Source organism: Stomoxys calcitrans, chromosome 3, assembly GCF_963082655.1.
Source record: "Stomoxys calcitrans chromosome 3, idStoCalc2.1, whole genome shotgun sequence".
Taxonomy (NCBI): Eukaryota; Metazoa; Arthropoda; class Insecta; order Diptera; family Muscidae; genus Stomoxys; species Stomoxys calcitrans.
Window position 1 is genome coordinate 28,182,124 of NC_081554.1, and position 19,457 is coordinate 28,201,580.

Here is a 19,457-nt window from a genome sequence, read left to right on the forward strand (position 1 = left end):
TTAGGCCGGTCGAACTTTGGATACTCACCACCTCGGATATATATGTAAACCACCTTTCGTATTTTTGCCGCCATTGCAGCTATATTGAAATATAGTCCGATTTTGACCAAATTCGGCACGGCCATTGAGTGCTCTAATAAGTACAAGTCATTGTTCAATTTTGTAGAACAAAATATTGGTCTTTTTGGTAGCTATATCCAAGTATAGATCGATCTGAATCATATATGACGCGGATGTCGAAAAGCCGAACACAACTCACTGTCCTAAATTTTGGCAAAATCGGACAATAAATGCGTCTTTTATGGGCCCAAGACCTTAAACCGAGAGATCGGTCTATATGGCAGCTATATCGAAATCTGGACCAAATTAAAGAAGGATGTTGAAGAGCCTAACACATCTTACTATCCCAAATTTCGGCGATATCGGACATTAAATGCGCCTTTTATGGGCCCAGAACCTTAAATCGAGAGATCGGTCTATATGGCAGTTATATTCAAATCTGGACCGATCTGAGCCAAATTGCAGAAATATGTCGAGGGGCCTTTCTTAACTCATTGTCTTAAATTTCGGCGAAATCGGGCAATAAATGCGTCTTTTATAGGCAGCTATATCCAAATCTGGACCGATCGGGGCCAAATTACAGAAAGATGTCGAGGGGAATAACGCAACTCACTGTCCCAAATTTCGCCGAAATCAGACAATAAATGTGCCTTTTATGGGCCCAAGACCTTACATCGAAAGATCGGTCTATATGGCAGCTATATCCAAATCTGGACCAAATTGCAGAAAGATATCGAGGGGAATAACGCAACTCACTGTCCCAAATTTCGGCGAAATCGGAGAATAAATGCGCCTTTTTTGGGTCCAAAACCTTAAATCGAGAGATCGGTCTATATGGCAGCTATATCCAAATCTGGACCGATCGGGGTCAAATTCCAGAGAGATGTCGAGGGGCCTAACACAACTCACTGTCCCAAATTTTGGCGAAATCGGACAATAAATGCGCCTTTTATTGGCCCAAGACCTTAAATCGAGAGATCGGTCTATATGGCAGATATTCAAATCTGAACCAAATTGCAGAAAGATATCGAGGGGAATAACACAAATGACTGTCCCAAATTTCGGCGAAATCGGACAATAAATGCGCATTTTAAGGCCCCAAAACCTTAAATCGAGAGACCGGTCTATATGGCAGCTGTGTCGAAATCTGGACCGATTTGGGCCAAACTGCAGAAAGATGTAGAGGGGCCTAACACAACTCATTATCCCAAATTTTGACGATATTGGACAATAAATGCGCCTTTTATGGGCCCAAGACCTTAAATCGAGAGATCGGTCTATATGGCATCTATATCCAAATCTGGACCGATCTGGGCCAAGTAGAAGAAGGATGTCGAGTGGCCTAACACAACTCACTGTCCCAAATTTCAGCAAAATCAATTAATAAAAATGTGGCTTTTATGGGCCTAATCAAGATATAGGGGACTATATCAAGATATAGTCCGATATAGCCCATTTTCGAACTTATCCTGCTTATGGACAAAAAAAGAATCTGCGCAAAGTTTCAGCTCAATATCTCACTTTTTTAAGACTAGCGTGATTTCAACAGACAGACGGACGGACATGGCTAGATCGTGTTAGATTTTAACGCTGATCAAGAATATATATAATTTATAGGATCGGACATGGATATTTCGATGTGTTGCAAACGAAATGACAAAATGAATATTCCCCCATCCTTCGGTGGTGGGTATAAAAATGTTCTACACACTTGGCTGGATATCATACAAATCCAGTCAGCATTTGTATGGGGATAATTACCAATGAACAAATTTGTTTTTTGATGTTCACACCGGGATTTCAACCCAGGCGTTCGGCAACATAGGCGGACATGCCAATATCTGAGCCTTTGTGACCTTCCATATTTTTTCGATTCTAACCTACTGTATGTCATCAGGAAAAGTCAGGGGTTCCCCATTTTGTGTGTCAGAAATGCATGGTATGTCCACGGTAATGGTTCAGTGGAAGCAGAGATACCTTAAAGTTCGTACACCAATAAACCACGAGAATCGGACCACAAACAAAAGATTTGGCAGCCCTAACAAATTTTCGAAATGCCAAGGTAATTACCTTTAGGGGCTTGTCAAAAGGCGCCTGTATAACCTGAGGCCATGAAATTTTGCACATCTCTCTAAGACCTCAGCTCTAACTTCAAAGAGATATCTCACCCGTTCTCACACGGCATATTTTTTTACTATTTTTTTTTTTTTTTGTTCTATCCCTCTGTGCGGTATTGACAAGTGACCACATTCGATCATAAAAGTGAATCAACACAAAGATGTTATCAGATCAACCAGAAATGTTCATACACCAATAACAGTTTTGAGAATGAAACGTCCACATCCGTTCTAAATGCAACATCGTTTAGTGCATAGTTTTTTTTAAAAGATTACAAAATTTTTTTGTATGCTGTTGAGTATCGAACCTGTGCTCCATTCATTCTATGGAATGTTTACGAACGCCTTACCACAATGTACGTACAATGTTTTTTGAGTCCTTTGATCTGAAAGTTGCTATATTGTATTTACACATTTTGTAGGGATAATGTTCATAACGGTCCATGAAATGAAACAACAATCAATGTTGTCATTATGTTACACAGCCGCTGTCTTAAATATTGTTAACGAGCATGGATGATTTTGTGAACAATATTTTCGACAATTTCTGTGTATAATAATGACAATATTGGTGCATGATTTTGAGAACCTCTGACACAGGACCAACCATTAAAATAATTTATTTGTTACATTTTTGTACATTGGTGCGTATGATTACCTTGGGTAATAATGCCCAAATATACCATACATCATACGCCACCTTGGTGAGAGACTAAATGCAGTCTACATAATTGATCGTACCGTGAATACTAGAACGAGTCGACCAAAAATATATTCTACGAAGGGGGGAATATTCTAAGGAAAACAAACGCCCCATGTCCTGATAATGAAATTAAATAGTACAAAAGTGCAAATTTGCCCATCAACATTTCATTGAGGAACAGGGCAAAATTCTCACATTGATATGTGAGCGATGTCCGAAACAAGTTTAAACTCAATGATAAGGCGTCAACTTTTTATAACGAAGTCCGAACGAGCTGCCGCAATGCAACACCATTTTGTCGAGAAGTTTGTCGAGAAGTTACATGGCTGCCATACCAAATGGTACAGTACCTCACAAATGCCGCCAGCATTAGGAGGGGATAATCACCGCTAACCGTTTTTTCTGATGTTCTCCCCAGGATTCGAATTCAAGCGTCCTACGGTGGCCTTCAAAAACAGGTAATAGACAAAAGTGGTAATAGACTAATAAAAAAAATCCTCTGTATTTTTCTAGAAAAGATGTAGTGTTGCATTATGAGGACGTGTATACATGAACGTGTTGTATATTAGGGATAATTTTTATACCCACCACTATAGGATGGGGGTATACTAACCTAGTCATTCCGTTTGTAACACCTTGAAATAATGATCTGCGACCCCATCAAGTATATATATATTCTGGATCGTCTCGACATTCTGATTCGATCTAATCATGTCCGCCCGTCCGTCTGTTGAAATCACAATAGTGATCGAATGCGTAAAGCTAGCCGCATGAAATTTTGCACAGTTACTTTATATTAATGAAGGTCGTTGAGGATTGCAAATGCGTCATTTCGGTTGAGATTTGGACATAGCTCCAATATAAACCGATCTCCCGATTTGACTTCTTAAGCCCCCGTAAGCCCCTATTTTTGTCCAATTGGGTGAAATTCTGTTCATAGTCTTTTGTTATGATCTCCAACAACAGTGCATAGTACGGTTCAGATCGGTCTATAACCTGATATAGCTTCCATATATTAACTGATCTCCCGATTTGACTTCTTAAGCCCTTACAAGCCGCAATTTTTGTCCGATTTAGCCGAAATTTTGCATGCGGTGTTCTGTGAGGTCTTCTAACAACTTTGTCAAGTACAGTCTAAATCAGTCTATAACCTGATGTAGCTCCCATATAAACTGGTATCTCAATTATACTAGTTCGGTTTCTGGAAGCTTTAATTTTTGCTGGTTTGACAAGTTTGGTATGCAGAATCCATGGTGGTGGGTTCCAAAAGATCGGTCCGGCCAAACTTAGCACACTTTACTTGTTCTAAAAAAAAAATGTTAACTTCATAATTTTTCCTGTTTTTGAACACAATGAACTGTCTAACAATTGATCATGGATATGTGTAAATGTCCACAGAATTTTCTAGAAAATATATAATATTACACTATGACCATGTGTTATACATGCACTTTGTCCCTCTTTCTTAAAGGAATGTTTATGGGCAAATTTGCATTTGTATACAGGCACTTACATTAATCTTGAAGATAATACTTCTCTGCATGCATTAAGTTTTTTCTACAATACATATTGCCTACAGACTCCTTATAAAAATTATTTTTTTGTTTTTCTAGTAGAGATGAAATTTTAGTTTGGGACCATGTTGGATATTTCTTTGATCCTTAAATTGCCCACGGACTCCTTATACAAATTAAATTTTTTTCTAGGAGAGATGGAATTTTAGTTTTGGATCATGTTGGGTATTTCCTTGATCCCTAAATTACCCACAGACTCCTTATAAAAATTCATTTTTGGTTTTGGACCATGTTGGGTATTTCTATGGTCCTTAGACGTTATAAAAATTATTCGCATTCAAATCAGCTGCTTTATATCGGCTTCATTTTAAATATACTTTTTTTTATTTCACATATTTTTATTAAATCATAAAACATTACCTTGTGAGTTGTGGAACGTGGTACAATGTCTTTAACTAAGTGACTATATATTTGCTCCCTTAATTATTTAAAATGTTATAATATAATTGAACTTACCAAATTCCAATATGTCAAATATTGTATCTTCTTTTCCATTGTATCGGGAACCATTTTACGTATTTCCGATGGCTTGGATTTGTAACTGCGTTGAGTTTCAAAATTATGAAAATACAGGGCGTAAACGAATTGACCCAAGGCCAATAAATGAATAATGGTAACGAATACCCGCGATTTGTACAACTCGACTTTTGTCATTTTTTGGCTTTTGTCTTTGTTTTATATTTATTTTACTACTATGAATGATCTTTTGATTTGGACTAGAAGTGGAACTGAAGGGAAGTTTAAAAATGTTGCTTACTACAATACAACTCTCATCAAATATTATGTGATTGAGGAAAACTTTCACAGGCTTGGCACAAAAGGGCCTTCCAATAAAATGCATCTTAATACTAATCAGATGAAGTTATCTGTGCATTGTAAATTTGCCCCCCTTAAGAACCATTGGGGATTCAAGTCTAAGCATAGTGCGAACGGCGTGACGCTGTGCCAAACTCTTCGCAGAGAAAAGTATTACATGGCTGAAGACCTCAGAAATGTAGCCAGCATGGTGAGAGGTTAACTACTGCTGAAAATATTTTTCAATACTTTCGCCAGGATTCATACTTAGGCTTCCAGAGTCATAGGCTTGACTATGGTTTTTAAAGTAGCTTCTTCTTTTTTTTGTTTCAACAGCGGAAGTCCCCTATGAATTGCATTGGCATGTTGAAAGTTAGAAATCGGAGGGAGGGTAGAGGGAGTAGTATTTATTGATGTTTTATTTAAATTTCTATTTAATTTCCCATCACCTATATTTAAAACGCAAATCAGGAAATCGGTTTTGTATAGAAGCAATATCAATGAACAGACCGAATAAAACCAAGATGGAAGAGAAATCATCTATCTATTCTATAAAAATGAAATTGTTGCACTTTATTTGTTTATATGATTGTTTGTTATGCTTAACCGATTTTCATGAAATTTTCAAAAATGGTAGAGGTTGAGCCCTTGGTGAAAATAGGATACTACATTTTTTGATATCCGAAGGGGAGGGCGGACCTTCCCCTTGCCACCATTTTCAAAAACGCCAGATCTCGGAGATGGATGCACGGATTCTAGCGAAATTTTGTTAGCCACCTTATAATACGCCAAAAACACGACATTGGTATAACATTTTGGGGTCCATTAACCTGGGGGGACGTCCCATCCCAAAACTCATGCGAAGTGACATGTTTACCGATTGCGACAATATGGGTATCAAATGAAAGGTACTCAAATGAAAGGTACTTACTTGGCATAAAAATGTCACACTAAGTGTCGGGGGGATTCCCCCGCCCTCAAAAACAACACCCAATAGGACACATTTATCGCTTTGGGCAAATGAAAGGTATTTAAAAGTAGAGTACAAATATAACATGAAAATGTATTTCTTGGGGTCTGAGGGGCATACCCCCCAAACCCACCAGTAGGATATATTTACCGATTGAGACATAATGGGACTCTAATGAAAGGTATTTGGGAGTTAAACACGAATATGGTATTAAAAATTGGATCCAAGTACCAAGGGGGCCGCCCCAAAAGTATCGCCAATAATCAAAAGTGGACCGCTCGGGAAAATATAGGACTCAAATGAAAGGTATTTGGGAGTAGAATATGAATATGACATTTAAAATTGAGTCCAAGTATCTAGCGAGCCGTCCCAAGCCCAAAACCACCGCAAAGTACCGCCAAAAATCAAAGTGGACAGATCGGGATAATATGGGACTCAAATGAAAGGCTTTCGGCAGTACAATACGAATATGGTGTCAAAATTTGGATCCTAATACCTAGGGCGTCCTCCAAGAGTACCGCCAAAATAAAAAGTGCACCGATCGGGACAATATAGGACCCCAAATGAATGGTATTCGAGAGAAGAATGTGAAAAAGATACGAAAAATTGGATTAAAGTACCTAGGGTGCCGTCGCAAGCCCAAACCTCCCAACATCAAAGTGGACCAATCGGGACAATATGGGACTCTAATGAAAGGTATTCGGGATTAGAATACGAATATGATGATTCCGCCCCAAGTCCAAACGCGCATCAAAAATACCGCCCAAAAGCAAAAGTGTGCCGACCGCGACCATATGGGACTCCAATGAAATGTTTTCGAGAGAAGAGTACGAACATGATTATCGAATATTAAAAATTGGGTGTAATTACCCTAGGGCCGCCCCAAAACCAAAACCGTCTCAAGTGGGCATATTAGACCATCATGAAAAGTCTTTGTCAGTGATGTCGTCCTGCTGTTCAGCATGACAATTTTGCGTGTGAGGACCCACTGACGCTAAGACCCAAAAGACAATTTGTTAGAGTCCTTTATTGTCGCGATCTACATGGCGACAATAAAGGACTCAAAAAAATTGTCTTTTAGGTATCTTAATGGATACATTCAGTGTCGGATCGCTTATTATACCCACCACTGAAGGATGGGGTTATATTCATATTGTCATTCCGTTTGCAACACGTCGAAATATCCATTTCCGACCCTCTAAAGTATATATATTCTTGATCGTCGTAAAAATCTAGGACGATCTAACCATATCCTTCCGTCCGCCTGTCTGTTGAAATCACGCTATAGTCTTTAAAAATCGTGATATTGAGCCCAAACTTTGCACGGATTTTTTTTTTTTTTTGTCCAAAAGCAAATTAAGTTCGAAGATGGGCTTTATCGGATCTGTCAATTTAAGGTCTTAGGCCCATAAAAGCCATATTTATTATCCGATTTTGCTAAAATTAGGAACAGTGAGTTGTGTTAGTCCACTCGACATTCTTCTTCCATTTAACCCATATCGGTCCAGATTTGGATATAGCTGCCATATAGACTGGTCTCTTGAGTTAAAGTCTTGGGCCCATGCAAATCGCAAATTTTGCCCATGAACATTCCACTAAGGAACAGAGACAAATTTCTCACATATCAATGAGTGCAGTCCGATTTGAGTTTTAAGCTCAATGATAAGGGGCCTCCTTTTTATAGCCGAGTCCGAACGGGGTGCCTCAGTGCGACACCTCTTTGGAGAGAAGTTTTACATGGCATAGTAACTCACATATGTTACCATCATTAGGAGGGGAAAACCACCGCTGAAAATTTTTTCTGATGGTCTCGCTAGGATTCGAACCCATGCGTTCAGCGTCATAGGCGGACATGCTAACCTCTGCGCTACGGTGGCCTCTTGGACCCATAAGAGGAGCATTTATTGTCCGATTTTGCCAAAATTTGGGACAGTGAGCTGTGTTAGGCCCTTCGACATCTTTCTTCAATTTGGCCCGGATCGGCCCAGATTTCGATATAGCTGTCATATAGACCGATCTCTTGATTTAAGGTTTTGCATGCATTTGCTATCCGATTTCGCCGAAATTTGGGACAGTGAGTTGCGTTAGGCCCTTTGACACCTTTTTTTCAATTTGGTACAGATCGGTCCAAATTTGGAAAAAAAATCTATTATACCTCCGACTTGCCAATATCTATGCAATATCCATGACTTGAATACCTTATTAACTTTTTAACCGATATTTTCCCATATATGGTTTAAGTCTCTTTCTCTCTCATGCGTCAAAAGATGATAAATTAATTTTAAATTTTTTTATAGTATTCCAGTGGTTATTATAAAAGATAAAATCCGTTATGAAGAGTACATCAAAATTGTGTTAAAAATATTCCCGATTTTTTGTTTACTTGCTTTGCTGCAATTATCAAGCTAACAAGACTCTTTATCAAATCGCCACACATTCAAATGTTTATTTATTTAACAAAAAAGAAATCGTTTAATACAACACAGTTGTTATACGCTCCACCATACTATGGGGATATACTAACATCGTCATTCCGTTTGTACCACATCGAAATATTGGTCTAAGGCCCCATAAGGTGTATATATTCTTGATCGCAATTATTCGTCGATCTAGCCATGTCTGTCCGTCTGTCTGTGGAAAGTACGCCAATTTGCAAAGGAGTAAAGCCATATGTAGGAAATTTTACACAAATACTTCCTATTAGTTTAGGTCGGTTGGAATTATAAATGGACCATACCGGTCCGTTTTTAGATATAGCTCCCATATAAACCAATCTCCCGATTTGACATCTCGAGCCTCTAGAGGGCGTAATTATTATCCAATTTGCCTGTTTCTATGACCTCTAACACACGTGCCAAATATGATTTGAATCGGTCCATAACCTAATATAGCTCCCATAAAAACCGATCTTCCAATTTTACTTCTTGAGCCCCTATAAGGTGTAATTCTTAACCGATTTGGTTGAAGTTTGACACAATGGTATCTACTATCGTTTCCAACATCCAAGTGAAGTATGGCCCGAATCGGTGCATAACCTGATATAGCTCGTATGGCATAGCGATTCTTATCCATTATCCTTTGTTTGCCTATAAAGAGATACCGAGCAAAGAACTTGACAAAGGCAATCCGTGGTGGGGGTATATAAAATTCGGCCCGGCCGAACTTAGCACGTTTTTACTTGATTTTCGTTTAATATATGCATGCTTGTGTGCTTGCATTATGTTTATATTAAGTCAAGAAATGTTGATATGCAATGCATGTATTAATTTATTGCCTAATCTTTTGGGAATTTAAGTAAAAATTTAAAAATGAAAACAAAACAAGTAAAAAGGCCCCGAGGTGGTGGCCTTTATATATGTAAACCACCTTTCATAGCAATTACATCGAAATATGTTCCGATTTGGACCAAATACTAAAAAGTACAAGTTATTGTTCAATTGTGTATGACAAAATATTTTGTCTTTTTAGTAGCTATATCTAAAAATAAATCGATCTCAATCATATACGACACGGATGTCGAAAAGCCTAATATAAGCCACTATGTCAAATTTGAGTGAAATCGGACTATAAATGCGACTTTTGTGGGGCCAAGACTTTAAATTGAGATATCGGTCTACATGGCAGCTATATTGTAATCTCCACCAATCTGGGCCAAATTGAAGAAGGACGTCGAAGAGCCTAACTCAACTCACTGTCCCAAATTTCAGCGATTTCGGACAATAAATGCGCCTTTTATGGCCCCAAAACCTTAAATCGAGGGATCGGTCTATATGGCAGCTATATCCAAATCTGAACCGATCAGGCCCAAATTGAAGATAGACGTCGAAGGGTCTAAGACAACTCATTGTCTCAAATTTCAGCGATATCGGACAATAAATGCGCATTTTATGGCCCCAAAACCTAAAACCAAGAGATCGGTCTATAAGGCAGCTATATCCAAATCGTGACCGATCTGGGCCAAATTTAAGAAGGACGTCGAACGGCTTAACACAACTCACTGTCCCGAATTTCAGCGACATTCGACAATAAGTGCGCCTTTTATGGCTCCAAAACCTAAAACCGAGAGATCGGTCTATATGGCAGCTATATCCAAATCTTGACCGATCTGTACCATAATGCAGAAGTATGTCATGGGGCTTAACTTAACTCATTAGCCCAAATTTCGGCGACATCGGATAATAAATGTGGCTTTTATGGGCCTAAGACCCTAAATCGTAGGATCGGTCTATATGGAAGCTGTATCCAAATCTGGACCGATCTGGGTCAAATTGATAGATGATGTCGAAGAACTCACTGTCAAAAATTTCAGCAAAATCGGATAATAAATGTGACTTTTATGGGCCTAAGACCCTAAATAGGAGGATCGATCTATATGGCAGCTATATCCAAATCTGAACCGATCTACGCCAAATTGAATATAGACGTCGAAAGGTCTAAGACAACTCACTGTCAAAAATTTCAGCAAAATCGCATAAAAAATGTGGCTTTTATCGGCCTAAGACCCCAAATCGAATGATCGGTCTATATGGCAGCTATATCCAAATCTGAACCGATCTGGTCCAGATTTCGAAGGGCCTAACAGAACTCACTGTCCCAAATTTCAGCAAAATCGAATAATAAATGTGGCTTTTATGGGCCTAAGACCCTAAATCGGCGGATTGGTCTAGGGGGCCTATATCAAGATATAGTCCGATATAGCCCATCTTCGAACTTAACCTGCTTATGGACAAAAAAGAATCTGTGCAAAGTTTCAGCTCAATATGTCTATTTTTAAAGACTGTAGCGTGATTTCGACAAACAGACGGACGGACATGGCTAGATCGTCTTAAATCTTTACGCTGATCAAGAATATATATACTTTATAGCGTCGGAAATGGATATTTCGATGTGTTGCAAACGGAATGACAAAATGAATATACCCCCATCCTTCGGTGGTGGGTATAATATGAATGGTAGATATTTCAAATAGGAATGTTTAAATTTGTGGGCGCTTAATTTGTTCACCTGGATGCCGTGCCGGAGATGTGTCCCTGCCACATGTAAAGCTGATTATAATTTGTCAACTAATTTGTCGAGAAAAGGTTTTTAGGGTCATAAATGGCAGATAATCACAAATTGTTAACTTTAAACGTTTTGCAAATTTGGCCATGAACATTCCGTTAGGGACCGGGGCAAACTTCTCACATATCAATGAGTGATGTCCGATTCAAGTGTAAGCTCAATGATAAGGGGCTCGTTTTTATAGCCGAGTACGAATGGCGTGCAGCCATAAGACACCTCTTTGGGGAGAAGTTTTTATATAGAATAGTACCTCACAAACGTCGCCAGAATTAGAAGGGGATAACCATACTGAAAATTTTTTTTCTGATGTTCTCGCCAGGATTCGAAAACAGGCGTTCAGCGTCATAGCCGGACATGCTCTACGGTAGTCTCCGTTGTAAACGTTTTGGTCCAAGCTCAACATGAAGGCGTTTATCGCCTTGCTGTAATTGGCTAGAATAGAAGACCTATTTGTCGTATCCGTCGCTTTCTGGCAGGAAAAAATTCTGATGACTAAAGGTTGCAGTAACGATTTCTCTAGAAGCTCAAAGGAATACGAGGAAGTGTGCGTGTCCCACACTGACCATTGGAACGAATTTTATATTAGGTCCTCATTTCTTTGATCAACGTTCTGAACGCTCTTTAAACCCGGGCAACCAGAGAAAGTTGGGAACTATAACTTTGAGAAAGTAAGCAATTTCATCCGCGCCGCCAAAAATGAAACAACACCAGTTTTGAAATAAGACTAAGCTAATAGATGAACGGCGTGCCGCTGGGCGAAAACACTTGAGGCCGGAACAGAATGACCGCGTTGAGCTTTGTTTTTGCTTTGAAAAAATGCAATTTGACATTTCTGATCGTACCATGGGTTTCTTGGACCAGTCCAATTTGGGTCAGTCGATAATGCCGTTGCCATCTGCAGGCTTTGCATCATTCCGACGTCCAGCTGCCGTGCTGTGTCAGATCTCTTACGTTTCCCTCCACATTTAGACGGATGCGAACCAACAAGGTATTGATCCAAATCAATAATAATAATTCTCGGATCGATCGTTCAACATATTGGATGAATGCCTTCCATCTATTACAAGGTGAACAAATTGGTCTCTTACTTCATGATCATGTGGCTTTGTGAATATAACGATTTTCAAATATGTCGCCGCTAACTATTATGTTTCTTGATACGGCGAAGGTTATAGGCCTCAAGCCTTTATCGGACGTTGGCTCCTGAAAGCTAAAATTATCGGTTTCGGACCCAAGATATTCTTCCTTCCTATATTGCCATTAAAGTCTCCTAACACAATTTTAATGTCATATGCGGGACAGCGTTATAATGTCCTCATTACGCGCTTATAAAATATATCCTTGGTCTGTCCGTCTTGTCTTTCGTTGGGGCATCGCCTCCCCCATTCTATCGCACTTTCTGTAAGGCCATAATATGAGCCTTGTACTTTTCCAATACTTCCACGCATGAAATCTTTATTTGAATCAATAATACGGTCCATATAATTTAATGTTTGAAGCTAGTTTCATGCAAACGTTAACCTGCATCCCAAATGGTCCATCCGCTTAGTCCAATTTTGGCATACTCCTCCCAACATTTCGGCCGATATCTCACGAATAAATGCTTTAATGTTATCTTCCAATGCGTCAATTGTTTGTATAGAGATGAACTTTAACATAGCCCCACAAAAAATAGTCTTAAAGCGTTAAGTCGCACGATCTAGGCGTCCAATTGACCGATCCCGAACGTGAAATAAAATGTTCACCGAACTCGCCTCTCAATAAGTCCATTGTAACGCGATCTGTGTGGCATGTGGCACCGTCTTTTTGAAATTTGGATACAAAAAATTTGGATATCATCTCAAGATAGCGCTCACTATTCACAGTAACGTTACGGTTCGCATCTTCTTTGAAGAATTACGGTCCAAAGATGCCACCAGCCCATAAACCGCACCAAACTGTGACTTTTTCTGGATGCATTGGTCTGAGCTTCGTCCTAAAATGGAAGTTGCGCGCGATGAACTTTCTTAACTGAGCACGCATTTTGATAATCAAATTCAAGAATTTGCAAACGTTGTTCGTTTGTAAGACGATTTATAGCTAAATTATAAACCAAACTGAAGATGTTTGAAACTGAAACCATACACGAAACGTGCGTAAGCTGTACAAACTAGTGTTGCCAAAAAGATAATTGCTAAAAAATCATCCTTTATAAGCAGGATAACCGCCGCTGAAAATGTTTTCCAGGATTTGAACTCAGGTTTTCAGCGCCATGTCATGTCATGTCACATGCCAAATTAATTTTAAATTTAAAGGACGGATGTTGATTTCGAATAACTAACACGTTTCTTGTTAAATGAAATGCAGAAAAAATCTTGACGTTTAAATGTGGTTCACATTCAACATCGGTCCTAAAAATGTAACCACCCTTTAGTATATATATAATGGTATATTTTAACTGCAAATGAAAATTTTGCCCATGTACATTCCGTTAAGGAACAGGGGCAAACTTCTCACATATCACCGAGTGCTGTTCGAAGGCATCCCTTTTACAGCCGAGTGCAAACAGCGTGCCGCATAGCAACACCTCTTTGGGGAAAAGTTTTTACCTCACAAATGTTGCCAGCATAGGTGGACATGTTTACCTCTGCGCTACGGTTGCCGCCTGGCAACTTTCAACTAACTACCTTTAATGGTTGTTAAATGCACCTTATACAGCTGATATCACAGGGAGGTAAGCTATCGAATGGAGAAAGATTAGATCTGGGATGCTATTCTGCAACTCTTTTCGGAAAATCGATGTTCATAAAAGTGGCTACAGAATTTGTTATTCAAAACAGCAAACATGTTTGCCAAAACAGCAGTTTTTGTCTGCTGAAAATGGGAAAGCAGACATTACTGCTGTACGGCTGTTGTATTAGCAAACATTTGGTACTGCTATTTCAACTAACAAAAGCTGCGATTTTGAATACACAAGTCTGTTGAAAAAAATGCATGCTCCTTTTTATGGTTGCCTGTTACTTGTTTTGATTACTTTAGGCATTTTTTAGAAAGACATGCTTTTAATTTGTGGAATATTACTGTAAAGAAGCTAACTGATCCATCCATTGCAATACATTTCGAAATGTGGCTGAGCTAGCTCGAATTTTTATTATTACTCTACTAATGTGTACATGACTGGCATGACCTTTTGTATCTAAATTTAAAGAAAATCGATTATGGAAAGTATACATTCAGTGGTGATTATAAACATCCACTGAGACACACATTAACATTTGTATTTTATTTTTTCATCTCACATACCCTTCATAATTAAGCAGCAGTCATTTTCAGCAAACAACAGACTTTTCAGCAGTAAGCCTGGTGCTCTGAAATTGCAGAACTACTGCTGTAATAGCAAAACTACTGTTACAATAGCAACAAAGTTAACTACTAATATTCAGCAGACAGTGTTTGCTATTTTCAGCCAACTTTTTCCTATGAGTGTATAGAATACCAAAATAGTGAACTTTTCTGTATTCGAACACATGCCTTCAGCCTGATACTCGGACATGCTTGCCTCTGCTCCAAGGGGGACTCCTCTGTTACAATCATCGTTTAAAAAACTGGAGATTTACTTTAAACTGGCAACATTGACAATATTGTCATATGTATCGACAACTGTCGAAAATCTATAACAATCCATTCGAATTATTGTTATTAGCGAGCTTGAATGGCTTTTCATTCTTATTTGAGGCAGTCATATGTACATTTTTATATTGCATATTGTATAAACATATATATATACATACATATGTATAAAAATATATTTGTTGTTTATTTTCAAGCCGGCATTAATCATGCATGTGGCTTTATGAGAGTGTGGGTGGGGGCTTTGTTGATATTTTTTTGCTCATCTCTATTGTCATCATCGTGGAACTTCGTTATAAAACAATCAAATATACATACACACACATACATACTCATCTTCGTGAGTACATAAAAAAAAATAAAAACAAACATCAAATGAATTAAATGAAATGATGATTCTTATCTTGTGTCTCAATAAAATGAGACGGACAATTGTTGCAAAGCTTCTCGAATTGCATGTGTTTGGTTGGTTGGCTGCCTGACTCTCTCATTGAATTGCAACAGGGCCGATCAATGCAAATCGTACAACGAACATTTTGTTGTTGTAGGTTTTCTGTGAAACTCTCTTGTGCTACGAGAATGCTACACTAAATTGTTGTGTTGTTGTACAACAAACACACACAGAAAGTGAAAGCAATCAAGCGTAACATGTTCTCCAATAAATAAATAAGCCCACAAAACGGAATTACTCTCCACATACATTTTCATGTATGGAAAAATGATTAATTCCGAAGTTAGGAAGGCAAAAAGGGCAGCGGTAGGGGCGAAGGTTTCCCTTAAGTTTGACGGTTTGAATACAAACTGCGTTTTTAAGCTTGACATATCTATCAATAGGCAAACAAAAATTCAAAAAATCAATATTTGCCACAGTTTGAATGCAGAGTAGACCAAGCAAAGAATTGAGTCACTACAAGGCATGACCTCTGACATGAGGAGACTCTAACCTTAGCAATACACTTTCCACCGCCACCATATAATTTTCTTCAAAAAAATTCTTGGAATTTCATTCATTTCTTGACCATTTGTGAAAACGACCGTAGAAACCACATAGATAGCACTTTTCATTTTCCCTTTCTGCGCGAGAGCGACAGCAGGAAATTCATTTGTCCTCTTGCATCCTGTAGTACAGGATTTTGCTTTACAGAATATAAAAAGAACGGTTCCCCACTACTCCATGAAGACTTTACTGCTTGCTTGTGTATTCCTTTTTCAAGTTTCCCTTTTGACACTTATTAATATTTGATGAGTTGATTTACTGTGTTCATATTGTATTTATTTTGCAATTTAATACGTTTCAGTTGTTTTTCCTTTCTTTTTGAATTGACCGTGTTTTTGTTTTATTTTTTGTTTTAATCAAAACTGATTTTCCCCGATTCCTTCAGGACAATGTACCACGACGACCGATGTATGGACGTTCTTAACTTCGAAGTACTACTATTGCTGTTGCGGTCTATGTTGGAATTTCAAAATCTACTCTCAACGTGCCTTGCTGTTTGGTTACTCGCTTCGCTCACCAAACAGAAAATACACAAAAAGCGACAGATACGGCGGCAGAAAGACATCGATGTACGCAATGATATATGCTATGCAGTAGTTGTCATGTACAGTGGTTTTTAGTCCTCCAAATGTAGAAATGCAACCCTTCGAAAAACAAAAGACAAATTGTAGTAAAAACAAGTAAAAAGGCATTGAGTTCGGCCGGGCCGAACTTTGGATACCCACCACCTCGGATATATACATATTGGGTTGCCCAAAAAGTAATTGCGGATTTCTTAAAAGAAAGTAAATGCATTTTTAATAATAGGTCTTACATAAGTCACTGTGTCAAATTTCAGTGAAATCGGATTATAAATGAGCCTTTTATGGGGCGAAGACTTTAAATCAGGATATCGGTCTATATGGCAGCTATATCCAAATGTGGACCGATCTGAGTCAAATTGATGGAGAATGTCGAAGGGCCCAACACAACTCACTGTCCCAAATTTCGGCGACATCAGACAATAAATGCGCCTTTTATGGGCCCAAAATCTTAAATCAAGAGATCGATCTATATGGCAGGTATATTCAAATCTGAACCGATCTGCGCCAAATTGAAGAAGGATATCGAAGGTCCTAACACAACTCACTGTCCCAAATTTCGGCAACATCGGACGATAAATGCGTCTTTTATGGGCCAAAAGCCTTAAATCGGTGAATCGGTCTTTATGGCTGCTATATCCAAATCTGGACCGATCTGGGTCAAATTGAAGAAGGGCCTAACACAATTCACTGTCCCAAATTTTGTCAAAATCAGACAATAAACGCGCTTTTTATGGGCGCAAGACCTTAAATCGAGAGATCGGTCTATATGGCAGCTATATCCAATTCAAAACACAAATTTTCTCACAATCAGACAATAAATGCGCTTTTTATGGGCGCAAGACCTTAAATCGAGAGATCGGTCTATATGGCAGCTATATCCAAATCTAAACCGATCGGGGCCAAATTGAAGAAGAATATCGAAGGTCCTAACACAATTCACTGTCCCAAATTTCAGCAAAATTGGATAATAAATGTGGCTTTTATGGCCCTAAGACCCTAAATCGGCGGATCGGTCTACACGACAGCTATAACCAAATCTGGACCGATCTGAGCCAAATTGAAGGAGAATGTCGAAGGGCCTAGCACAACGCACTGTCCCAAATTTCAACAAAATTGGATAATAAATGTGGCTTTTATGGGCCTAAGACCCTAAGTTGGTGGATCGATCTATATGGGGGCTATATCAAGATATAGTCCGATATAGCCCATCTTCGAACTTAACCTGCTTATGAACAAAAGAAGAATCTGTGCAAAGTTTCAGCTCAATATCTCTATTTTTAAAGACTGAAGCGTGATTTTAACAGACAGACGGACGGACATGGCTAGATCGTCTACGATTTTTTCGCTGATCAAGAATATATATACTTTATAGGTTCGGAAATGGATATTTCGAAGTTCGAATGGCAAAATGAATATACCGTTACGTAGAATTATCGATGCAATGATCACAGCACTCCATCCATAACGTCATCGAGGTTGACGAAAAGATGGAAAGGCGGTCGAAAGTCAAAAGCCAAATCCCAGTGGGTCAAAATGGAGTGTCTCTCGGGGTGGTGTTCTATACCCAGCCCTGTTAACCTCTACTGCTCTAAAAGAGAATACCAACAAGTCGATTTCAAATACATACAGCGGTCAAAAAAAGTATTCATCATTCAATGTTTTTTTTTTAATAAGTACAAAAGACAATTGGAATAAAAACATATTAAACTAATGATGCAGTAGTGCTTGTGTGATATATATGTACACAATTTCATTGTTTTTAAAGAAAAAAATAGTATTTATTGGAGCAAAAAGGGCCATTTTACAGCTGAACACAAAAAATTAAACAAAAAAAGTATTCATCATTGCAAAAAAACAAAAAAATAAATAACATAATTTATAAAAATTAATACTTTGTTATTCGACCACCGCGTCTTATAACTTCTTTTAAACGGTTTGACATCGATTGGACTAATTTAGCGGTTCTATTTTGGTCTATATTAGTCCATTCCTCCATTATCACCTGTTGCATTTGACTCTTGCTCGAAAAATTGCGCGTTCTCAATTTGCGTTCGAGATGTTCCCAAAGATGTTCAATTGGGTTCAAGTCGGGACTTTGAGGAGGAGTTTTAATGACTTTGGGGCAGTTATACAGCATCCACATCTTGGTATTTAAAGCAGAATGTTTGGGGTCATTATCTTGATAATATTGAAAGTTATTACCAAGCCCAAGTTTTACAGCACTATCTTTTAAATTCCTCTTTAAAATGTCAATGTAATACTTATGATCCATTACTCCATTAATAATTTCAAGATTTCCCGCTCCTGAAGCCGCCATACACCCCCAAACCATTAAACCACCTCCACCATGTTTTACAGTAGCAACTGTGTTTCGTTCTTCAAGCTCTGTATTTGGTTTTCTGTACACTATGACCTTTCCATCGCACCCAAAAAGATTAAACTTGCTCTCGTCTGCAAAAATGACTGTTTTCCAAAATGATTCGGGCTGTTTTACATACATTTTTGCGAAGTTTAGCCTTTTCACTCGGTTTATTTTATTTATAAAGGGCTTCTTACGTGCAGTTCTTCCTCTGTAACTATGCCTTTTGAGTGTATTTCGAATTGTTTGTGTAGTAACTTCCTTCCCTAAATATTCCATAGTGTTTTTACGAAGAATGGTCGCATTTGTCTTCGGAGTTTTCTGAACCTGCCGCACTAGCCAACGCACATCTCCAACTGAAAGTGCTTTTGGTCGACCAGATCTTGGTTTATTGTCAACAGTTTTCGTTTCTGTCCACTTGCTGATGATGGATTGTATAGTAGATCGTGGTCTATTTAATATTTCACTGATAGTTTTTTGAGTTAAACCATTCCTGTGGTGTTTTATTATCAAAACTTTTACCTCATCAGAAACCTCGTTTTGCTTACGACCCATTTTGACAAAAACTATATTTTCAATGAAATTAAATATTTGCTGTCAAGGGCAAAGCCTCCTTTACTAAATAAAA

The 19,457-nt window shown here is 38.4% G+C and overlaps 1 protein-coding gene across 3 annotated transcripts in view; it reads right to left on the reverse strand.

Moving 5' to 3' along the window:
• LOC106089584 (androgen-induced gene 1 protein) overlaps positions 1-16,382 on the reverse strand; it is a 49,767-nt gene extending 33,385 nt beyond the window's left edge. The window contains exons 1-2 of one of the 3 annotated variants that reach the window (XM_013255498.2): positions 16,181-16,382; positions 4,911-5,170 (exon numbers count right to left, since the gene is read on the reverse strand). In XM_013255498.2, coding sequence (XP_013110952.1) covers positions 4,911-5,108 — 198 coding nt within the window. In that variant the 5' untranslated portion in view covers positions 5,109-5,170; positions 16,181-16,382. Of the gene's footprint in view, positions 1-4,910; positions 5,183-16,145 lie in introns of all 3 variants that reach the window. The other 2 variants (XM_013255481.2, XM_013255488.2) reach the window with 2 other exon arrangements.
• Between the last annotated feature and the right edge of the window lie 3,075 nt (positions 16,383-19,457).